General features: G+C 38.2%; 1 protein-coding gene across 1 annotated transcript in view; it reads left to right on the forward strand.

Moving 5' to 3' along the window:
- The window catches only part of KDM5B (lysine demethylase 5B), a 48650-nt gene that overhangs the window by 17159 nt on the left and 9307 nt on the right, over positions 1 to 22184 (forward strand). The window contains exons 5-21 of the mRNA XM_084498204.1: positions 1762 to 1896; positions 4301 to 4394; positions 6124 to 6227; positions 7456 to 7614; positions 8210 to 8329; positions 8708 to 8866; positions 9276 to 9457; positions 12280 to 12442; positions 13443 to 13562; positions 14456 to 14650; positions 15060 to 15241; positions 15825 to 15949; positions 16295 to 16445; positions 17470 to 17584; positions 18493 to 18848; positions 19251 to 19389; positions 21364 to 21543. Coding sequence (XP_084354330.1) covers positions 1762 to 1896; positions 4301 to 4394; positions 6124 to 6227; positions 7456 to 7614; positions 8210 to 8329; positions 8708 to 8866; positions 9276 to 9457; positions 12280 to 12442; positions 13443 to 13562; positions 14456 to 14650; positions 15060 to 15241; positions 15825 to 15949; positions 16295 to 16445; positions 17470 to 17584; positions 18493 to 18848; positions 19251 to 19389; positions 21364 to 21543 — 2679 coding nt within the window. The remainder of the gene's footprint in view (positions 1 to 1761; positions 1897 to 4300; positions 4395 to 6123; positions 6228 to 7455; positions 7615 to 8209; positions 8330 to 8707; positions 8867 to 9275; positions 9458 to 12279; positions 12443 to 13442; positions 13563 to 14455; positions 14651 to 15059; positions 15242 to 15824; positions 15950 to 16294; positions 16446 to 17469; positions 17585 to 18492; positions 18849 to 19250; positions 19390 to 21363; positions 21544 to 22184) is intronic.

A 22184-nucleotide genomic window follows, 5' to 3' on the forward strand; every position in this document is an offset into this window, starting at 1 on the left:
CTCAAGGGAGCAAGATCTTTGATGAATTAGCTGCAATGCTCTATGTACCCAGCACAGGAACGTGCCTGCCTTTTGAGCCTCAGCCAGGATGTGTGCTGATTTTGTGTTTAAACTGCAGTGTTCAGTGGTTTTCTGTGTGTATTCAGTGTTGAAGTCACGCATTTGCTTTCAAAGAATCAATCTATAGCTAACAAAGTCTGTGCTGAAAAAAAATTCAGAGGCTTCTCTGAGAAGCCTTGTGGACTTCCTCTGCATGATAGTTTATCATATTCTGCTGTCCTTGACTGATGTTTCCCTTTTGTCAATCGTGTATTTCTTAAAACATGGACTTATCTTCTGAAATACTGCTTTTCCCTCCTCTTTCCCTCCCGCTACTGACTGTGATTTGTTTCTGAAGGTCTGATTTTTGTGTTGTCTCCAGAGAATCGGTCCTTATGCCACTGTAATGGTTCTCTTGCAGTTCCTATCCTGTTTTCTCTGTTGTTGACAAAATGATTCTGTTGGGAACAGATGAGCAGAACTGGGGAAATTGTATCCCGGCAATTTGTGTGGGATATTTCCTGACAACATAAAATTCTTCCTTTCTTCAGGGTTTGTTGTTTACCCATCAAAACGTGTTATGTCTTGTCTCCTGCTATTGAGGGCTCTGTGCCTTGACAAACTTAGAGCTGTACTAATTATTATTTGCCAAATGTGTGCCCAGTTTTCAGTTTTTGATAGAAATTACTTGAAAGAACTAAAGCTCTTCTTGCATCTCTTCTTCCCTTCTGCTCATAATTCACCCAGTGGTCCTGTTCTCTCAAAAATATATGCAGAACGTATTTTTAGTGTTCTTCAGACAAAGTTCTGTTTCAGTTGAGAGGGATGTGTAGGCTGCAACTTACTTTTGTATTACTCTGGATGTTAGCATTACAGTGATGCAATGTCAGGACACCACAACAGTTTCCTGTATGCGGTTGATACCATCTGCAAAAGCATCATCCAGTAAAAGAATTGGTATTAGTCCCACAGTGAAATGTTGGAATTCTAGAAAGAGCTAATAACATACTACAGAGTTGCAGGGGACTATAACTTGGTTCCCCAAATGATTTTGAAACTTTGACATGCTGTTTCACTTGCTGAGAATGAAATTTCCAAGTGTTAAATTTCCCACCCTGGGCACTGTGTAGTCCTGTTTGGATAGCCCTCAACTAGGTTGGCCTTCCAAGAAATTCCAAGCGTAGAATGCTTTGGTCCTATAATTCACAACTTCCCACTTGGCTGGTTTTATGAACAGTTTAGGATTAAGAAGGCTAGACTTGCTGGTTGTGTTGCTCTATGAAAGACTGTGTAAATGCAGTGAAATAGGACCTTCATTGCACACTGTATGGGCTGCTGGACAGGCAGGCATGGGAGGAAACCAGAAAATCTTCTGATGGAAGCTTGCCTGCTTTTTATACCGTTCTGCTGCAATTGTTATTTTGGTGAACAGTGTTCTGGAAGAGAAGTGCTTGGTGCTCGTAAAATTTAAAGGATGACTTCAGCTTTATTTAAGAGCCTTTATTAAGGGTACTGCACATAGTAAAAGGGCAGAAAAAAGAGATTTTGTGACTTGTATAAAATGGTAACATTTAAATTGTCATAAATACTGTCTTTATTAACTCGTCACAGTAAATATTAAAGTCCTGTCTGCATTCTTTCACGTTATCCAGGAAATTGTTCTATGCAGTTTGTATTAGAAGTGGAGACAGAAGTTAAGTAATCAAATTGGTGTCTCTTCAGTGTTTGCAGAAACCAGATCTTGCTAGTGACACGAAGGACAAGGAATATAAGCCCCATGATATTCCGCAGAGACAGTCTGTTCAGCCATCTGAAACTTGTCCACCTGCTCGTCGAGCAAAACGCCTAAGAGCAGAGGTGAGATAATCTGTCTTTATATGGGTAAGTGCTCTGTGGTGTCTGAGCTTGAAGTTGTAATCCAGAGATAGTTGACCTAACAGTGCGATGGTGTAATGGCACAACAAGTTTTAGCTAAGTTGCGTGCGTTTTATTTCTATCAGGTTGCCAAATACATAAATAGTAAATAGCTGTTTATCTTCGTTAAAACATGCCTAAATATTTATGAATGTATGAACTATAAATAGTAAGACTTGTTTGATACTTTAAAAAGAAAAGAAAATGTTAAGGTTGGGAGTTTTGAGGGGCTCTTCTAATGAAGTTGTTCCACTTGCATACTAGTTATGAGTGTATATGCTAAAATATTATTGTAGCATAATTATAAATGATATGGGGTTTATAGATAAAACACAAGTGATAAATTCTAGAAACGAAGCTTGTCTTTTTGCAGCTTTGATCTTAATTTCCTCAGAAAACAGTCAGTAAACAGCAGGTATTCTTTTAATGTGTTGAGAGGTTTCTGTTAACCTTTTGTGAGTTGAAGCCAGAATTTAGATTAGAGACCGTTTTCTTTATGACATTAGTATTGTTTTCCTTCATTTTTGACCCTGTGATTTCCATTAGTTTGAGATACTTTCTCCATGCAATCTGATGAGAAAATTGCATATAACATTAACTCAGAATAGGTTGTAACAAGATTAATATTACATGCTTAAGAAATAATACTTACTTGGCTAAACATAAAATGTGTATGCAACGAGTTATCCTGTGAAGATGTATTTTAGAAAATTGTTGTGTTTCCTTTGTTGTTCTGCTGTAATTTCAGTCTTTCCAGCCTGATGTTACTGCCTTCACAGAGCTTATTATTTCTTTTGTTTGAGCAGTTGAAGAGGCTCATTCCCAGGAGACTGTCTTAGTAGTGGTGACATCATGAGTTAGGAAGGTCATGATTGACTCTGTTTATAATCCAGTTAGTTTCAGTCTCTCTATTAAACTCCCATTGTTCTAATTGTGGTTCTTATTACTACCAAGCAATAGAGCTTAATTGTTGCAAATTCTGCTTATATATTTTTTTTTCTAAGTTACAACTAAGGTTTTCTAAAGCTTTTCCACTCGTTGCCTATTATGAGTAGGTTTATAATTCTGAGAAAACCTCAGCAGTTTGAGCTGAAATTTTCCATTTGAAGTATCTGCCTGGGGTTGAAAGGTGTTCATTCTGAGAAATATTATCAGTTTTTATTTATTTATTTATGGTGTATTTTAAGCAATAGAACCTCTTCTTGTTCTCAGAGAGACAGGAGTTTGGACAGATTAAACACAAAGTGATGGGGAAACAGTGTCAAAAACACATATACTTCTTTAACAAAATAAAAAAGTACCTGATAACGATGGAAGTCTAGCTTTTAGAGCTAGGCCAACAAGTCCATGCATTATGTGGGAGTCGAGGAGGGGTGGACAATAGGCTGACTGGTGTGAGGAGCAAGTTGCATGACCTCATTTTCTTAAGAAACTAAGCTTAAAAAAACACAGTATTGGAGAAACCCATCTTTGTGCCGAGGGATTTGAGAATTGGTCTCTCTCTGTCAAAACTAAAGAGAAGAAATAAAGAATTAAATGGAAACACGATTCTGTGTTGAAAGCTCCACAATACACCAAGTTCCCAGCTTAGAAGACTGGAGTATACTGCTTTTGAAGAGTAAAATCAAATCTTATAAAAGCCCAAAGTAGTTTGCTCCTTTGCTATTTATTGAGTTCCCGTGAGATGGAATTAAAAATATTATGGTGCCATTATTGCCACAGGCTTTTTGTAGACTTTCCTTTTAAGTCTCTTCAGGTTGTTCCCTGTGTTATTTTTCTCTGAAGTCTAATTTTTTAATTTTATTTTCTTAAATTATAAAGCACTGAAGAAATTTAGGTTACCTTTTTAGATTTATTCATTTACAAGTATAAAATAGGGAGTGTAAGGGAGTGTAAGCACAGTCCTCGAAGTCTGCCTGACTTCTGCCTGCCTGGCTTTTCCCTAGGAGTCAGGTTAACAGTACCTTAATGGCTGAAAGCCATTGTCTTTTTTTCATTTTTTTTTTCCTTGGCTTTGAAAGCATTAAAAAATATACTTTAAAGCCTTTTAAGGGTCTGACACCGAAGTTACTCAGCTTAGAGACTTGCAGAACAACGTGCAGATCTCTTCGGGTGTGCAGCCTTTCCTGGAGCATCATGTGCAGTGGCCAGTGGTCTGGGGGCTGCTGGTGTTTCCAGCAGGGCGATTCATTCAGAAGCTGTAGGTCTGTACTTGGGCACGTAGCCATGAGTTTGTATGGCAGTGAACAGTTTCACAAATACAAATGTAAAGCCCAGTGTTCTATTTAAGGATCTTACTGTGGTTTTAAATTATTTATTATTATTATTTTTTTTTATTTTTTTAAAGGCAACTAATATGAAAAGTGAATCTGAACCTTCAGAGGCTAGAACTCATAATCTGAGACGCAGGATGGGATGTGCACCTCCAAAGTGTGAAAACGGTGAGTGGCGAGTGAAACAAAGGGAATGCAAGTTCTGTTACTTTGTAATAACTTATTTCAAGAACAAATTTTAATTCAGTGGTTGAAGCAAATCAGGAGTGTTTAAATAAAATACATAAAATAAATAAATCAAAATGGAATTTGTTGTAAAAGTCATTTTATGACTTTGAAATCATTTGTTTTGTGAATCGTTAGGGTTTTCTTGAAGATGAATAATTGTACTTCTTAATCTTCAGTGTCTATTACAGAGCAAGCAGAAATGAGATTTAAGCCATATTTCTGTTTTGAATTTTAAATCGTTTGTAGCATCAACATGCTAGCTTTAAATACAGGAAACTCGTTTAGGAAGGTATCAGATTTCAGAAACTTTTAGGAAAGAATTTGAAATAAGGAATTGAAACTCACAAAGATGAAAGATACTATGTTGTGAACCTAACCATAACATTCCTATATTACCATTTTTAATTGCTTCTGTCAATAGTCCTGATTCTGTTGTTATCTGTCAAGAAATAATTTCAGACTGAGAAGAAATGTTTAATGCCATCAAGTTGAGAGAATAAGCTTGTTGACAATTAATTTAACAAAGCAAATATGGCAAGCATGTGCAATTGATGATTGACATTAAGCAGCTCTGAGTCATCTTTGTTTCATTCACAGTCTTTGCTTTCAAGAATTTTTGTGTGGATTATGGTCTTATTTAATATTTTTCTTAAAAAGTCTCTAGGCATTAATCTTTTTTGCTTTATCTTTAGAACCAAAAAGCTGTAGTCAGTTATTCTCTTTCTGATAAATGTAGACATTCTTCTTTATAATATATTTGTTAGCTCTTGGACTTCAAGAAATGTTTTTGGATTGGATTACATCTCTGTGGAAAGGTCTCTAGCTCGCTTGTAGGTTTAGCTTAGAACTTCCATTACCCCCTTGTCTTCAACACCAGAACCCTGGGATTCTCCAAACTCTGCTGTATAGAAGCGAACATACATTTGCTTTTTGTTAGTTCAAAATGTCAGGAATTAAGGCTTGAGAAGAAGCATGCCCAAATTAGGTAGGAATGTAAGAATGTAGAGGAAATGCTTCTTTCTCAGGGCCACTTCTGTTGCGTGGTCATCTTTGATCATACGCTGTCGTGAAAGCTCCCACTGCAAGAAACTGAAGTGTGAAGATCATCACAAGAAGTTGCAGTGTTTCATCTCTCGGTGTTACATGCTGCCATAAAAATGGAGTTATTCAACCACATTTGATAACACCACATGTAAACAAATTTCGGTTTTGAAGATAAATAGACTTGCAAAGTGTTTAAAATACCCACTCTAAAATGTGTCTGCTATAGTCATTTCTAGGTTGTGATGGCATGTTCAGATTTTCCGATAGTACTGGCTTATGTGGGCATTGCAGGTGTTCAAATCTTGCCTTAATTTAACTGAAACTGTTTGTATTAATGTTTCATTACCATCATAAAATCAGGCATCAGTGACCATCTCTGCACATGACAGATTAAAACAGTTTACAAACTTGCCTGCATCGTCAGTGTTCTTAGTACAACCTTAAGTAATGGTAAATTCCCTTTGAAAGAGAGGTGCTCCCAATGCGTGTATAGGACAAAAGTAATTCCAAAAAATAACATAGAGTGGCAATCTTAACAAGTCACAGCAAACAAAACAAGTAATAACCAGTGATGCTAAGTGTTAACACATTTTGTAATAGCCTTTTTTTTCTCCTATTACACCAGAAAAGGAAATGTATAGTTCAGTGAAACTTCCTGAGAAGAGAGAGCATGCTGGGGAGCCGGAGAAAGACAAATCCAAAGCCCGATCCAAAAAACCTACTAATGCTGTGAGTATGCCCTTCATTCCTGATGTTTCATATTGTTTGCAGGTGTTTCTGGGTTTCTTTAGGGTATGTAGTGACATTTTTGTGTCACTTAGATGCAGTAAGGAGTCCGTTGTATTCTTTATGTAATTTTGTGGTTGAAACAAAGCAGTGCCTGTGCCTGCTGGAGTGTAGACACTTGTAAAGCTTCAGGCTGCTACAAAGCTGAAAATAACAGGAGAGATAAGCTTCACTATCTATAAGTCATGTAACTTGTTCTCTGTCTCCAAGGTACAGCCTCAAAATAATTTTGAAAGAAGAGTCAAAATAGAACTTGTTTTTCTGTGAACTGATCTCTCTATCTAATCTCAAAGGGAGTTTAAATGCGAGCTTTTGCACCCAGGTCTTGAACAAACCTGCCACTTACTCACATTTCACTACAAACTTGGAAGCTTTCTTGTTAAAATTCTTCATAAAAATAATGTCATGCTCCAGCCTTCCATGTAAAACCACCCCTAAATTAAACTAAACACAAACAACAACAAAAGCAGCAAAGCGGTAGTATTGCCTTGCCAGTGAGAAGATAATACTGAGATTTTTTTCTGTCTATGCTACAACTTGGGTTCTCTTCCCACATGTTTGGTGTGCCTGCACCTTTTTCTTGGGGCTCTGCAGCTGCTGTGTGAAACTTCCATCAGACTTCTTTCAAAACTGTGCCTCCCTCTCCAAAAGTACATACCTTTGCTGGGAAGCCAGTACCTTTCCAAATAAAAAGGAAGGTTTTGGGTAGTATTTCTGAGAAAAAACAGGAACAGTCCCATCAAGAGGAACCCTCTTTTCTCTTCTGAGACTCAAAACAGTTGGTCTCAGAGGATGCTGAAACATCTGTGCACGTTATGCATGACAGCAAGAAGAAAAAGGATATGTGAGCCACCAATAGATGTTAAAATGTTCTTGTCAAATCCACATACTGCTGATTTTAAACTATCCTGGCTTCTGCATCAAGTTTTCCATCATTTGAAGAAGGCTACAGGGAAGAGCTTGCAACTTTTGCAGTCCTTCCTTAAATTTCAAAGGGGGTTATGTAAGTTACAAAGACATAAAAATGTTGTGTTTGCTTTTCTCACTTCTATTTCAGAGAGAAAATAAATAAGCTTTGGCAAATGTCATGGATGACTTAGTTACAAACTTCTCTTTTACCATGAGTTACCTGAATTGCTCAAATTCCCACTCTGGCAATTTCTTGTTACAGGTGGATTTGTATGTATGTCTCTTATGTGGCAGTGGTAACGATGAGGACCGTCTCCTGTTGTGTGATGGCTGTGATGACAGTTACCATACATTTTGTTTAATTCCACCCCTTCACGATGTTCCCAAAGGGGACTGGAGGTGCCCCCAGTGTTTGGCTCAGGTAATTTGACAAACTGTAAAAGATAGGTTGAAAATTGTCTGTTTTACATGTGGCCTCAGGGATTGAAAACGCTATTTGTTATTGCTTAGTTGTGCAAACAAGGTGATCAAGGACAAAACTAAAACGAAGACCCGGAGTGCTTCAAATCACAAAGCTATCACTTAATACTGCAGAGCCAAAACATGATCTGCACTAGCATTGCTGAAATTCCAAAGAATAGTTTGCATTTTAATTGTTGCCTTCCCTTCGTATTTAAAATTGGAATCTCGCTGTGTGTTTCAGTATGGAGTTTTCTGCATCTTTTTTGCTTAGCTGTATTAAAGGAAGGAGAAATTATGGCATTGGCATATTAATTCATTGGTGTTTGTGCAGATTTACCAATACACACCATAGTTTGGTGAATCAAGCAGAGAGCATGAAGTCAGGGCACTTTGAGTGTGCTTTCTGACTTGTCCTCTGGCTGTGTGACTTGGGGCAGTCATTTCATTTTGGTGTGCCTTCCTGCTCCTGCCAAATGGGGTAACACCCATCTGTGTAAAATCTGTGTGCAGATTGTCTTATTTATACTTTAAAGTAATTATTTTTTCAATTGCAGGAGTGTAATAAGCCTCAAGAAGCATTTGGTTTTGAACAAGCAGCAAGAGACTATACACTGCGCACCTTTGGAGAAATGGCAGATGCATTCAAGTCAGACTATTTTAACATGCCAGTACATGTATGTTCATGTTTTTACCCTAATGCCATAATGTAGATTTCATTTTTAGTGCTTATGTATCTCATGGGGGAGGGTGAAAGCCCGGTTTTGAATGGGAAGAAATGTCAAATCATGTTTTTTTCACTTCTGAAAAAGCCTCTGTAAGTAAGAAAGTACTCTTCCAGCTATCGTCTGTTGCTGAGACTACAAAGAAACAACATGTCTGGGGGGGCAAACCCATTTCTGTTGCTTTTTTTTGTTTGTTTGTTTTGCTGAAGCAATTAAGACATGAAATGTGTTAAGTTAATGGAGGTTACTCCCTGAGCTAGATTTTATGCATGGCCCCTCTATATAATGATTCCTGAGTCCTTGTACATTTATACTTTTTCTCATACCTAGATGGTCCCCACTGAGCTGGTTGAAAAGGAATTCTGGAGACTTGTTAGTACCATTGAAGAGGATGTTACAGTGGAATATGGAGCTGATATTGCTTCAAAGGAGTTTGGCAGTGGCTTCCCTGTTAGAGATGGGAAATTCAAAGTGAGACCAGAAGAAGAGGTAGGTCTTTATTAGTTCACTCGGTATATTTGTATCATCTCTTTATTAAATAGGTCTCTTTGATTCAAACCAACATAATGGAACTGATCTGCCAAGTGTTTTATGTATCTGGCATAGTATTTGAGGAAGAGAATTGCATCAGGTTTTTTATGTTAAAAAGTCATGAGTTTATATTAAAAGTTAATAAATAATTTTGAGATTATTATTTTGTTAATCTCAATCTAACATAGGTCAGATAATGTTTTGAGAAAGAGTGAAGACAACAGAGGTTTTGTTCTATGATTCATAGACCTGTTTTTTACAATTTTCAATTTGGAAAGATGCTTTTCTTCTATTGATCTTTTGGCAGCTTCACCTTTTTTTGCACTTCATGTTGTTTAAACTTGTGACTGTTCTGTTCAATTTTCAGGAATACCTTGATAGTGGCTGGAATTTAAACAACATGCCTGTGATGGAGCAGTCTGTTCTTGCTCACATCACTGCAGACATATGTGGAATGAAATTACCTTGGCTATATGTAGGAATGTGCTTTTCTTCATTTTGTTGGCATATTGAAGACCACTGGAGCTATTCGATTAACTATCTGCATTGGTGAGTGAGAGGGATCAACTCAGCCTGAGAAGTAATCTCCCTTTTATTCACCCTTTCCTTTTTTAATTAATGGACTAAAACCAGATTCAAAGAGTTCAGACTGGAATAAACCTTACAATTCTATAATAACAGGCTTAAATTCGATGCAATGATCCCTGCATTTGAACAAGAGGTCATAGTTTGGAAAGAGACATCCATTCCCAGTTTTAAAAAAAATCCATGAGAGATGCAGCAGATACTCCATCAGATGTTTTATTATGCTCAGTGTGAAACTAAAAATCATGCAAGTTTTTTTAAAAACCATGTAGCTTCAACTAACAGTCCTAGGATCCTGCATACTTTTTGTCTCTTAGATTTTTGTCATAAATCCTCTCATCAAGCGAACACTTGTCAATTGTAATCAGGACATATCTTTGCCATCTCTTTGATATTCTAAATAGGTTGAACTTTTTAAACTTCTCACCTTTTAACAGCTTTTCTAGAGATTGAATTATTCAGAATTGTCACTTTACCTGAAACCTGTCAAGCTCTTTTCCTTTTTTTTTCTTATGTATTCCATAAAAATGGTAAAACCACATCCCAGCCACTATTCAGTAGGTAGTCTTTTTGGTCAGTTATTCAATTGCTGCTCCTTGAAATAGCTTCTAATGTAGCACATTCTGAGTAGTCAGTGACTTAGATGGCTTTCTTTCTTAGTATTTGGCAGTATTAAAATCAATTTTTGAAAGAGATTAAGTAACTGAGTGATCAAGAGCACATTGTAAAAATGTTCTTCATTGTCATTTGTCACTTTTTTTTTTTTTTTTTGGTCTGGATCTTCTGTCAGTCTGAAAGCTATGGGATTTTTGGATCAAATAGAAATTTTATCTTTTCTAGGAGAGCTTGCTGAGGAGCTGGAGTGGTGGTGCTTTCTGGATAACTTGTGCTAAATCACACTGGTATTTGCAGTCAAGGCCAGACATATACATAGGTGTATGCATGTATATGTGCACACATGTACATACATCACAGACACTGACATGAATGTCTTTTGATGTCTTCCCTTCTCCTTTGCAGATACTCTTCTGTATGTCCCTTCAACTTACAAGCTTACGTCTGTTTTTTGTTGTTGTTCCTTTTAGCCTACTTGAGAACAATGTGTAGTTGGGGTTAATAGTGTTCTTGGCCGAAGAAGTAAGTTGTAATGACCTGCTACTGGAGAGACTATGCTCCAAACTCTGAAGAGGCTTCAGAAGGCAGGACTCATTCTTGCAAAGTACTGGGGATGGGACATCCTTCTTCAGTGTTCTCATGTGCATTGAAGTAGCTTGGTTCCTAGTACATTATAGTAGATAGTCCCAAGTGAACCAGGTTACAGTAGCAGACCTTCAGGGTTGAAGGAAATAGTTTTCCTACATGGCTGTAAATCCTGTGTTAGTTCTTGAAATGGATAAAACAAGAAGAAAAAGAATTGCTTCTGATGATGCTTGCAAATATATAAATGATACGAATGAGAGGAAGAATTGCTAGCATTGATGCCAATAATACTAAAGGCAGGAATGTGGAGCTCTCTGGTGGCAGTGCAGAAAGAACTGTCGCCTTTATCCATTCCTCAGCTTGCTGCCTTCATAAGACTGAAACCTCACACATAGTTTAGAGTTTTATGTTTCTCCAATATCTGTTCTCTTTGAGTCCAGAAACCCCTGGTCCCAGTATCTTGCTGCAGGTTTAGAACAGCTCGTAACTGCTTGTCATCCAGTACTTGACACTGACACCTATCCAGCATTGGGTTTACACAGGACAGTTTTTAGTTGGATCTGTGACTGCTCTTCGTGAACTCATGGAATTGTTCCAAGGTGATGGTTGAGTCCTGGGCCACGTAATCATTTAGTCACTTGTGTATTAAAGACTCTACTTATGCCACTCCTGGTGATATTAATATAGTTTTACTTCCACAGTCCCTCCCACTTGCTGTTTTCTTCACCATGATAGAGGTGCTGTTTTGAGTATAGGAATAAATTCCTAGATATGGTGAATATGCTTCTTGAGTCGTCATCTCTTACTCTCTTCTTCTGGAATTCTCCCAGTTGTTTTATGATTTATTGGAGGAAAAGAAGGGAAAAAAGTACTGGGTCAGCTTTATTTTGCCAGCTCTTTAGTAGTACTGGGTGAAAGTGATTCATCTGTTTTCATTTCTAAATACCTTTTCTAACATCTCTCTTTATAAGCATTTGGGAGGCGTTTTCATCTCTGAAGCGAGCCAGCTTCATTGTAAACCTGAAACAACATTTGTTGGAAAACATCTGTGTTACCTTGATTTTCTCAACTGGCTTGCAGTGGTTTAAACTCTTGCTAAAGGTTCTTTGTTCCTACTCTGGATATGGATTTTTTTTTCCTTGATGTCTTTTGCTTCTCTTATAGTTACATAATATGGAACCTTAATTTCTGCTTACTATGTGTTGCTTTTATGGCAATTATGACCAAGACAGAAAGAAATGGCTTTGGCTGTTAGATCCAACAGGGAATTTGTGTTCGTAGTACACAGCTTAGATTTTGAAGTTGTGCTGGAATCAACAGAACTTCACTGAGGATGTCTTTAGTCATGTGTCGCTCTCCCACCCCACCCCCTGAATATTTAAAGTATGCACTCAGAAATGTAGGCAGTTAAAAATTTAGGTTTGAAGGAGGGATCTGCATAAAAAGTGAAGGTTCAGGAAAGTGCATATTCTTTACATTCCTTCCTGGTGATATACTCTTCTTTTGACATGGTGTGTTTAAAGCAGGAGACTGAAAATGTATCTTACAAGATTGTTTATATTTAACTTTTTTTAATAATCTTGCAGGGGGGAGCCTAAAACGTGGTATGGAGCCCCAGGTTATGCAGCAGAACAGCTGGAGGATGTAATGAAGAAGCTTGCTCCAGAGCTATTTGAATCTCAGCCAGATCTCTTGCACCAACTTGTCACCATAATGAACCCGAATACTTTGATGGCCCACGGAGTGCCTGTATGTTGTTGGACTCCTGTGCTACTCCCCCAAACCCAACCCTCTTTCATTTGCTCTGAATTCTACTTCAAAGTTGATAACTGAAACCACTTTTATTACAGAGATGTTGTGGTAGTTTCCATGTGTGTTGTATCTTCCTTGTCTAGTGTAATGTGCCAGTATGAACAGATGGGCAATGGAATCATTGCTTTTGGAATTGCTTGGCAAACTCTTCTCTGGAGATCCACCTTAGTGTATTTCTATTTCTGTATCTCAGATGGAAAGTGTAGTCATGACCTTTGAAACAATGACAGGAGCTCTTCGTATGTCAGTTTAATCAGACCCATTTTTTGGGGCATAGAGTTTCTGGCAAGTGGCCAAAACCTGTTCTTCCTTTGTGTGTCATCCACATCCTCTTATTTTTCCTGGTTAAATTCTCAGCTATTTTAAAAACATTTTTCATCAGTTTCCATCATATTCCATATTAGACTTTTCATGGGAATTATGTCCCTTTACAACTTAATTAGCTTTTGACTAGCTGACCTTGGGACTTAAAGAAAAATCTGGAAAAAGCGGCACGATTTACAGTGTCTGCTGTGATTTGATAGAGTTCAAAATTTAAAGATGCAGGAAGATGATCCACCTGCTCTCATGCTGGTTGTCTATCACTAGAAGCATTAGATTTACAGCAGTGTATAAACTTTTGAGTATGTTCCAAATTCCTCTTCCCTTTCAGCTACGTGTTGAAGAGAGTCTCACCTGTGCTTTACCAGTGTAACTGTCAACAGAGCTAAAAGTGCAAAAGGCAGACAGCTGATACAAAATCGCTCAGAGTGCGAGTATGGCTGAATGAAATCCCTGTGCTTTCTGGGGTTTTATGTGTTACTGAATGCCAGTTGTAATTCTTGGGTTTGAAAGCTATATGAGGTTACCACAGAAGTAACTGGGAACTGGAAATCTGTATTCTCAACATGCAGTTCTGTTCAGTTTTGACCTAATGGTTGTCTGTCTTTTCTCGTAGGTTTATCGAACCAATCAGTGTGCTGGAGAGTTTGTGATCACTTTTCCAAGAGCTTATCACAGTGGCTTCAATCAGGGTTTCAATTTTGCTGAAGCTGTGAACTTCTGCACTGTTGATTGGGTATGTTCCAAAACCAGTATTTCATAAAGTGTGCGGTTCCAAAATTGTTCCTAGCTGATGTACACCTCTAGTGCACATCTAGATCATGAATCCTCTTATGATCTGCCACCGCTCCCCCAAGCGGTCTTAGCTATTCGTAATTGTGACCTATATTTAAAACCAACCAAACAACAAAAAAGAGACTAAAAAGTAAGTGACTGAAACTGAAAGTAACCTTTCTGCAGCACAGTGACTGTATTTTTATAATGTTTGGTTTGGTTTCATTTTTCCCTCTTGCTCTCCTGTGAGTTTTATACGGGACTAGCATGTAACCTTAGCATCAGCATCACCTGGGTCAGCACAGAGCCTTAAATTAAAGCAATGAGTAACCTGCCCAGCCCTTAATGAATTCTTAAGTCTGTCTGGGGTTAATTAGGGACTTTAATTGTTTGTGGAGTCAGTGATTTCCCATGGTGAAGTACAGTTGATGTGTTCTGTAAAACAGACGTATGGTTTGAGACTAAAAGTCCAGCTTGCCTTGCATCCTCCATGGTGCCCCCGCCACCATGCATTTTTAACTTCTGTCTTTCTGGGCCTACTGTGATGTAATGATTTAGTTGCCCCTCGATATGGTCTCTTCCAGATGGTGTGTTCTCCCCTTGAGCCTAGCTAAACAACTTGCATTCACAATGTTTGCTGTGAAGGAGTTGTAAGCAGTTCTGGTTTACAAGAAATCAGTGGGGGTCTTGACTTCCCTTTTATTTTACATTCAGAATTATAAGTATTGCTGCTGGAAGGATTTGTCTTGACCTCTAATCTGGTTAGTTTTGGTTAGCAACATAAGAAGTCATTACCTTAATGTAATTTTCACGAAGAATTCTTTGTTGTTTTTTTTTTATGATTTTTCAATGCAGCTGCCATTGGGTCGCCAATGTGTAGAACATTATCGCCTGCTACACCGTTACTGTGTGTTTTCTCATGATGAGATGATCTGTAAAATGGCTTCCAAAGCAGAGTTTCTTGATGTTGTGGTAGCATCTACTGTTCAAAAGGACATGGCTATTATGATTGATGATGAGAAGATGCTGCGTGAGAAGGTTCAGAAACTGGTGAGTTGTTGGAAATAATATTACAATGAATGAAAGAACATTGAAATAGTGGTGCACAATACATTCTTGTACTTCACTGTGTTGTCAGTGGTTTAAAGCTACATAGTACTTTCCTGAGTAGTAGCACTTGCTTTCAGAGGAATGCTTAGAAAAAGAACCATTTATCATGAGCCTTGTTTTATCATCTGCCCTTTAATATTGTTCAGACTTCTCTTTAAAGTATGTTCATTCTCTTAGTAATGTTGTCAGAATAGCTTATTTTTCATTAAACAAAATCTTTGTCTGCCTGGTTTTAATATCTTATTTCTAAATTTTATTATCCCTTTGATAAACTTAGCCTCTAATGTTTTAGTTTGGAATAATCACCTGTTTGTTAGACTTTGAAGTGATGCAATGTGCTCTTTTTCAGGGAGTGACTGACTCGGAGAGAGTGGCTTTTGAGTTGTTTCCTGATGATGAGCGACAGTGCTTAAAGTGTAAAACCACTTGTTTCATGTCTGCTGTTTATTGTCCATGTAAACCTGGATTACTGGTATGCTTGTATCATGTAGAGGATCTTTGTTCCTGTCCCACCTACAAATATAAACTGGGGTAAGCTTTAGATAGCAAATAACATTGGGTTCTGGAGATATTCATTATACATGTAGATATTGCAGACTAACAATCCAGTGCCTGTGCCGTTTTGTCAATGGTGCTAGTCTCAGTATTCTGCTTCTCACAGTTCTTTGCAAATAGAGTGCCCCCAAAACAAAGTGCCTTTTCTGTGCTCTTACACAAAGACATCTTCTCAGCATTCTGCTCTTGTTCTATAAGGGCAAAAATTACTGGATAAATTAGTTTGCTTTTTTTATTTATAGCAACAATGTCATTGTCCCCTATATTACTTCCAGTCCTTGCAGAGTAATCTTTTGTTTGTTGTTAGCTTTCTTTCCTGCTGTCACATTTTTTTTTCCTGATATTTGTTGCATCTGTGTCCTACGTGAATGTAGCTTGTGTGCTTTTTGAAGTAATTGTATGATTTAAGTTGTCTTAGGTGGAACATGGTCTATATGAACCTTAGTGCACAGTAGGTTGTATCTGTGTTTTATGGGCAAGCATATCTTGATGCCTCTCCCTCCCATCCTCATGTTCCTCCTCAGTTTTTGCTCGAGTTTGAATTCTGTGTTATTTCTAGGTACCGCTATACTCTGGAGGAGCTCTATCCAATGATGAATGCACTAAAGATGCGTGCAGAATCATACAACGAATGGGCTTCCAATGTTAATGAAGCTCTGGAGGCAAAAATTAACAATAAAAGAAGTAAGAATCTTACCTTTTGTTTGCAAAACGTAATTTTAAAAGGCTAATTTTTAAGTTTTTAATTCTTGAACATTAGCAAATTTTGCGTTATATGACAATGAAAGAAATTGTGTATAATTTTGTTTTAAAGTAAATACTTCGTCTGTTATAGTTCCAGAAATTATGCTAAGCTGTCCCTGTGTGAGAAGATTATAAATCACTTTTTCCCATTAAATTTAACTGAAGTTGAAATAGAAATATATTTAATGTGTTGTATTATTCAGCCGTACCATTTAAAATCCATCACAAACTTAATTATCTTAGTATCTTTACTATCTTATGTTAACTTAATATCTTTCCCAAAAGGTCTCGTCAGTTTTAAGGCTTTGATAGAAGAATCAGAAATGAAAAAGTTTCCAGATAATGACCTACTGCGACACCTCAGACTAGTTACACAGGATGCAGACAAGTGTGCCTCAGTTGCACAACAGCTTCTTAATGGCAAAAGACAAACCAGGTAAATGTTATTACATGTTTGTAACAAAATTGAGTCATCAGACATAGATGCCAGTGTTCTGTAAGACTTGAGAAGAAAAAAAAAAGCTTTAATTTTTGAGTCATCTTTTACAGGGGAGACCCACCTATCTGCCATGCAATAAGTTGAACATCCTGAGCTTCCTATCTCGTCTTCCCCTCTGTTGAGCATCTGGGCAGTAAATTCTTTCAGTTGTTCCCTGAAAGGGAAAAAAATGGTGTGATATTTCTAGACAGAGCAACTCCCAACATGATACAGTCCCTTTGTGCAGTGAGAACTGAAAAACTGTCAGTGGTGCATGTGTCATATTCATTACACTCTACGCCTCATAGAAAAATTAATTACCTTCACTTCCTGAGCTGATGTAGCGGGGCTGTTATATTAGAGGTCTTGAAAAAGAGTCAGCATTGTAAGATACTTATTTCCTTTTCTGTTCAGGATACTCAGACCTAGTTAATACTGGCTTGAGTTTAGAGAGGTTTTTAATACTAGCTAATTTGGTAACACTTATCAGCCACTCATTTGATACAAGGCTTTCAGGTAAAAATGAAAATGATAATTTCAGCTTAAAGAGGATTTTTCAGAAGTGCCTACGCAACCTGTGAATACAAAACCCATTCAAAACTGGGATTTGTTCTCTTTTGGTATGTGCATGGGGAGAGCTTACTACAATAGCTATTGCAACATAACCGAACAGTTAACCCACAATTGCTTTGTGTTCTGGAAAAAAGTCTAAGTTTATTCTGTAATAACTAGTGCCCTTCCAAGGCTGAGGAGTTGTTCCAGAATACTGTTTAATATGAAAGAGTGTTTGCAACAATAGTTTATTCTGCTATTGCCAACATAAGTTTTCCCATGTATGTAAGCCCTAGGCTGCTTGGGTGCCTTTTGATTATTACATTGCCTATGAGTAAAATTCAATTTACAAGAAATTATAAGCAGATTTTTGAGAAGTTTAGATTTGGTTTTAGTGGCATAGAACAAATGTTACTGTGTGTATTTGCAGGTATCGCTCTGGAGGAGGGAAATCTCAAAATCAGCTGACTGTGAACGAGCTCCGGTTGTTTGTAAGGCAGCTGTATGCTCTGCCCTGCGTCCTCAGTCAGACACCATTACTGAAGGTAACTTGGAAAATTCTGGGGGAACGAATGCATCTTCCACATTTATCAGCTAGTGCTGATTATTTGCTCATGAGACGATCAGCGCTAAAGTGCTTCAAGATTTGATTTTCAGAATTTGCCAAAATACTGCATGTCCCACTGATGGGCTAATCCAAGGAAATGGACATAAATTCTAGGCAGATGTGGTTCCTGTCTTAAAGAAGAGTCGCTTTGCTTATCTGAGGCTCAGAACCAGAAGATACAGTGCCCCACTCCTGAACCATCCCTTGAATGTCCATAGATACAGGGTTGAGGGACCAGACAGTAATGTGTAGCTGTTTGAATCCGATCACAAGTCTGGATAACCAGTTCAACCCAGCTTTATGACTGTGGTTTTTGAAGCTTTATCAGGTCTAGAATTCAGATAATACAATGCTATTTACAGTTATTTGTTAATAGCACCATAATTCTGTGAAGATACCTAATTACTTAAAAAGCAGAATTTCAAAAATGCCAGACACCCAAACAGACATCTGGCATCCTTCTTAATCTTAATGCTGACGTTCTTCAGCCTTCATCATTATCCCAGAATATAGCACTGATGGAACACTTATTTCGCTTTGGAGCCTTTCGCTTCTTCTGAGTTTGAAACCTGTCCCTTAGTTTGAAGGTGTTTTGAGTGGAATTCGCTTGTATTATGATCCTCAAGCTAGTGGAGACATTATTTCTCAGGAGATGCTGGTATATACTATGTGTTGAAGATGCACTAAGTGTTCCAAATGTCAAAATAATTTGCTGGGCATGTTGTATGCTTGGCAACGTGATGCTTGCCAGGAAACTTACACTTAATGTTTAAGCTTACACTTAAATGTTTAAGAGATTTGGCAGCGCGTTTTCTTCTGTTTTGATGTTGAAATTATATATTTCAGGATCTGCTTGATCGTGTAGAAGCTTTTCAACAGCAAAGCCAAAAACTCCTTTCTGAAGAAATGCCTTGTGCTGCAGAACTCCAGGAGCTGTTAGATGTCAGCTTTGATTTTGATGTTGATTTACCCCAGCTTGCCGAGCTGCGGATACGTCTGGAACAGGCACGCTGGCTCGAGGATGTGCAATTGGCTTCCTCAGACCAAAACTCTCTTACTCTAGATGATATGAGACGTCTTATAGACTCAGGTGTTGGACTGGCTCCCTACCCAGCAGTTGAGAAAGCAATGGCAAAGCTGCAAGAGCTCCTTACTGTATCTGAACACTGGGATGACAAAGCCAGAAATCTGATAAAGGCCAGGTAGAAGCTAAATCTTACTGTTGCATTTTGTAGTTCCATAAGCTATTTAAGATGGAAATAGTTGGCTTTGTGTCTGAAGGGCTTCATATAGTCCACAGCATAAAGGCAAATACTTGCCCGATCCTGAAAGGAAAGGGATAGAGGTGGTAGGTGTGACTGAGTGATTTTACATGCTGGTGTTGGCTTGCAGTGTTTGTGGTGCTCCAATATCATTGGGCAAGTCCTCCTTTTGCCACAGAGGAAGGGTTTTAAGTTTTTTCTCTCCCCTCAGTAATAACACCTGTATTACTTACGCAGTGTTTGTACAGTAAGCATCGCTAGTACCAGGTGTAACATCATTATTTGATGTATACCTGAAATGTATTGCAGTATTTTACATTTTGAGCTGTTTTGTATGCCTAGACCACGGCAGTCGCTGAGCAGTCTTGTAGCAGCACTGAAAGAAATAGAGGAGATCCCAGCCTATCTCCCAAATGGTGTTGCACTGAAAGATGCAGTGCAGAAGGCCAAAGACTGGCTGCAGGAAGTGGAATCTTTACAGGTAGGTAAAACGAGCTGTTAGCTTTTTGGGGATCGGTAGTAACTGCTGTCATGTTAGCACACTGCACGCTCTGTTGTGTGCGCTTGGTGCTTCAGCATCCTGCAGAATTAAGAATGCCTAATGTATATCATTTTCCTGTAGCATCTTCTAAAAAACTTAAATCTCTTGATCCAGAAATACTCCTGATCAGACAACTGTCCTGGCCTTACATTTTCTCCTTTTTTGAATGCACCTATCTGGAGCATGCTCCAAACTGTACTGTACTGCAAGTGACATCTCAGCAAGACCTGATGCTATAGAGATTCTGATGCTGGTGGTACAGTTGCCTATTCTGAGGCCCTGTAGAATTCATTTGCTGTTTCTACAGCTGTATCGTAGTGGCATTTCACATATCGTAGTGTTGAAAGGTATGGCCTCATTAAGCACGCTCAGTCTCAAAGCTGTTTCTTGTTCTATTGCTTATGGTCAGCTTTTGATTTCATAGATTAAAGTACATGTAATTTTATATAGTTCTGCCAGAATTCGGAAATGGAAGTTAGTTGGCTTCTTCCTCCTTCACTGTTTCTTCCATCCCTTTCCATTTTTGAAACTCCTTCCAGCCTTGCGTGATTGCAGTTTTCGTGTTTGCACTCTGAAATAAGTCTTTGAGTGAGCAAAAAAAAAAAAGTATCCTCTAAAGAGAAAGATCTGTACAAGTCTTTACTTGGCTTCTGGGACTTCTCACTTGAAGACCTTCTTGACCTTTCAGATGGTTTTCTTTGAGGATCCAATTTCCTTTCATGTGTTTTCAGGTCTTTTGCTTATTTACAGTTCAGTGGCAGCTTAACTCTCCTTCCTTCTCACTGCCCACTTCCTTTCTCAGGTTAGCACTGTTTTTGTGCAGCCAGACGCTGCTCATTCAAGCCCAAGTGAATAATTGTAGGCTGGACCATCTCTTTGAAGTGGTTCACGTCTCAGGCCTCGCAAGTACTGGTGCAAGGGGTTGATGTACAGATGATGAAAGGGTTGGTCTGTGATTGCAGTGATGTCACATTTCGACATAAATGGCCAAATGATTTCCGAAGTTTTCGTTTGTTGTCATGTTTTTTCCATGAAGTGAGCTCTAACCTGGCAATAATTTTCTCAGGCCAATCTGACTTGAATTGGGATTTTTAATGAGTCAAGACATTTTTATTTTAAAAATATTTTCTTAGGCTTTAAATTTTTGAAGGAACAAAGTTTGTATTCAGAGTTCACTAACTTTCGAGGGTTACCTTGAGAAGTAATTTTTCTTGGTATTTGTTAATTTCATATTTTAGACTCTGAAACTTCTGACTACTGAATATGGAAAAATGTGTTTGTATGTGCCAAGAATTTTTTGCACAGTTTGAGTCTTGTGTAAATGCCTAAGGTCACTGACTTGCTGACAGCTCATGGTATCTGTTGTTTGAGGTTGGCTGCTAGAGACGTCAGGGTTGTTCTGGATGAATGGTTCTCAAGTCCCAAATCACTGCCTATTTTAGAAATTACCTCTTGGTCCTGCTCTACTGCTGACCTTGGAACTCTGTTGCCTTAAGCATCAGTTGCCACGTGAATGAACAGAGGTCACTTTCAAGTGGCAAACTGGATATTTGAAATTCTTCTTGCTCTTGGCATACTGAGGAGTGGCTTGGATTTGCTTTCTGGGTCTATTTTGAAATTAATTTGATTTTCTACTGGGAATGCAGATTGTTAGATTGGGGGCTTGGCTATATTGTTCAGTCTTTTTTTTTTTTTTAACTGTCATTTGGTAATTTTTTTTTTTTAATTTCTATTAGTTTTGTCTGTGTACTTAATGGCTAGAGTATGAGCAGCTCAAATGTTGAAATAATGGGTACAAAAGTGATGAAAGTGTCTAAGCAACAAATTCTCTATCTTCAGTTAATTTAAATAATTTACTGTGATTCATACTATGTCTTCTATACATCAAGCATTTCCTCATTTATAATCTGACAGGTTGGAGGTCGTGTGCCGGTACTGGACACGTTAGTGGAACTCGTCACAAGAGGTCGGTCTATTCCAGTGCACCTGGACTACCTGCTGAGGCTCGAGTCCTTGGTGTCAGAAGTTCAGGCGTGGAAGGAGTGTGCAGCTAACACATTTCTGTGCGAGAATTCCCCTTATTCTCTTCTGGAGGTAAGAGATCTCAGCTCTGGATTCATATTCCATATGGATTCACCATTCATATTACAGCAAAAGCACATCTGAGTTGTGGTATTAACTCATCAAATAGTAGTAAATATTAAGTTTTAGGATTATATTACCTATCATAAAGTTACTTCATTGATCTATGCTTTTCATGTTAATTTTAAACTTTGAAAATGGTTAAGGTTATCTTTACTTTTTATATTTTTTTTTTAATAAGCGGGTGGTGTGAGAATCCTGTTCCACAGTAACATTTCCAAGAGGAGTATAGGAAGACTGCAAATTTGTGTCACTGAACTTACTTCAGTGTGTCAGGCTGCAGCAGCTGGAGTGTAGATCTGTATCTCATTTGTCCACCACAGCTGTGATGACTGCAGGGCTTTTTGGCTGGGCTGTGGTAAGGCTGAAGTTGTAGGTGCTTCAGCTGTCCTTCTGCATGTGTGTCAACATCTGCGGTTCTTGAGCAATCCACACTTGATAGCCTACACAGAACCCCTCTTCCATCCCAACCTTCCTTTCTCTGTTAGGACTGGGGAATGAGATACAGCTCGTGAAGTCCCGTGCTGTGTTTCAGGGCTTCCAGCTTAAATTGCATGGAAGCTGCTCAGTGCATCAGCTGTCTCATGTCCCAG

This window comes from Aythya ferina (genome assembly GCF_964211825.1).
Source record: "Aythya ferina genome assembly, chromosome: 25".
NCBI classification, from domain to species: domain Eukaryota; kingdom Metazoa; phylum Chordata; class Aves; order Anseriformes; family Anatidae; genus Aythya; species Aythya ferina.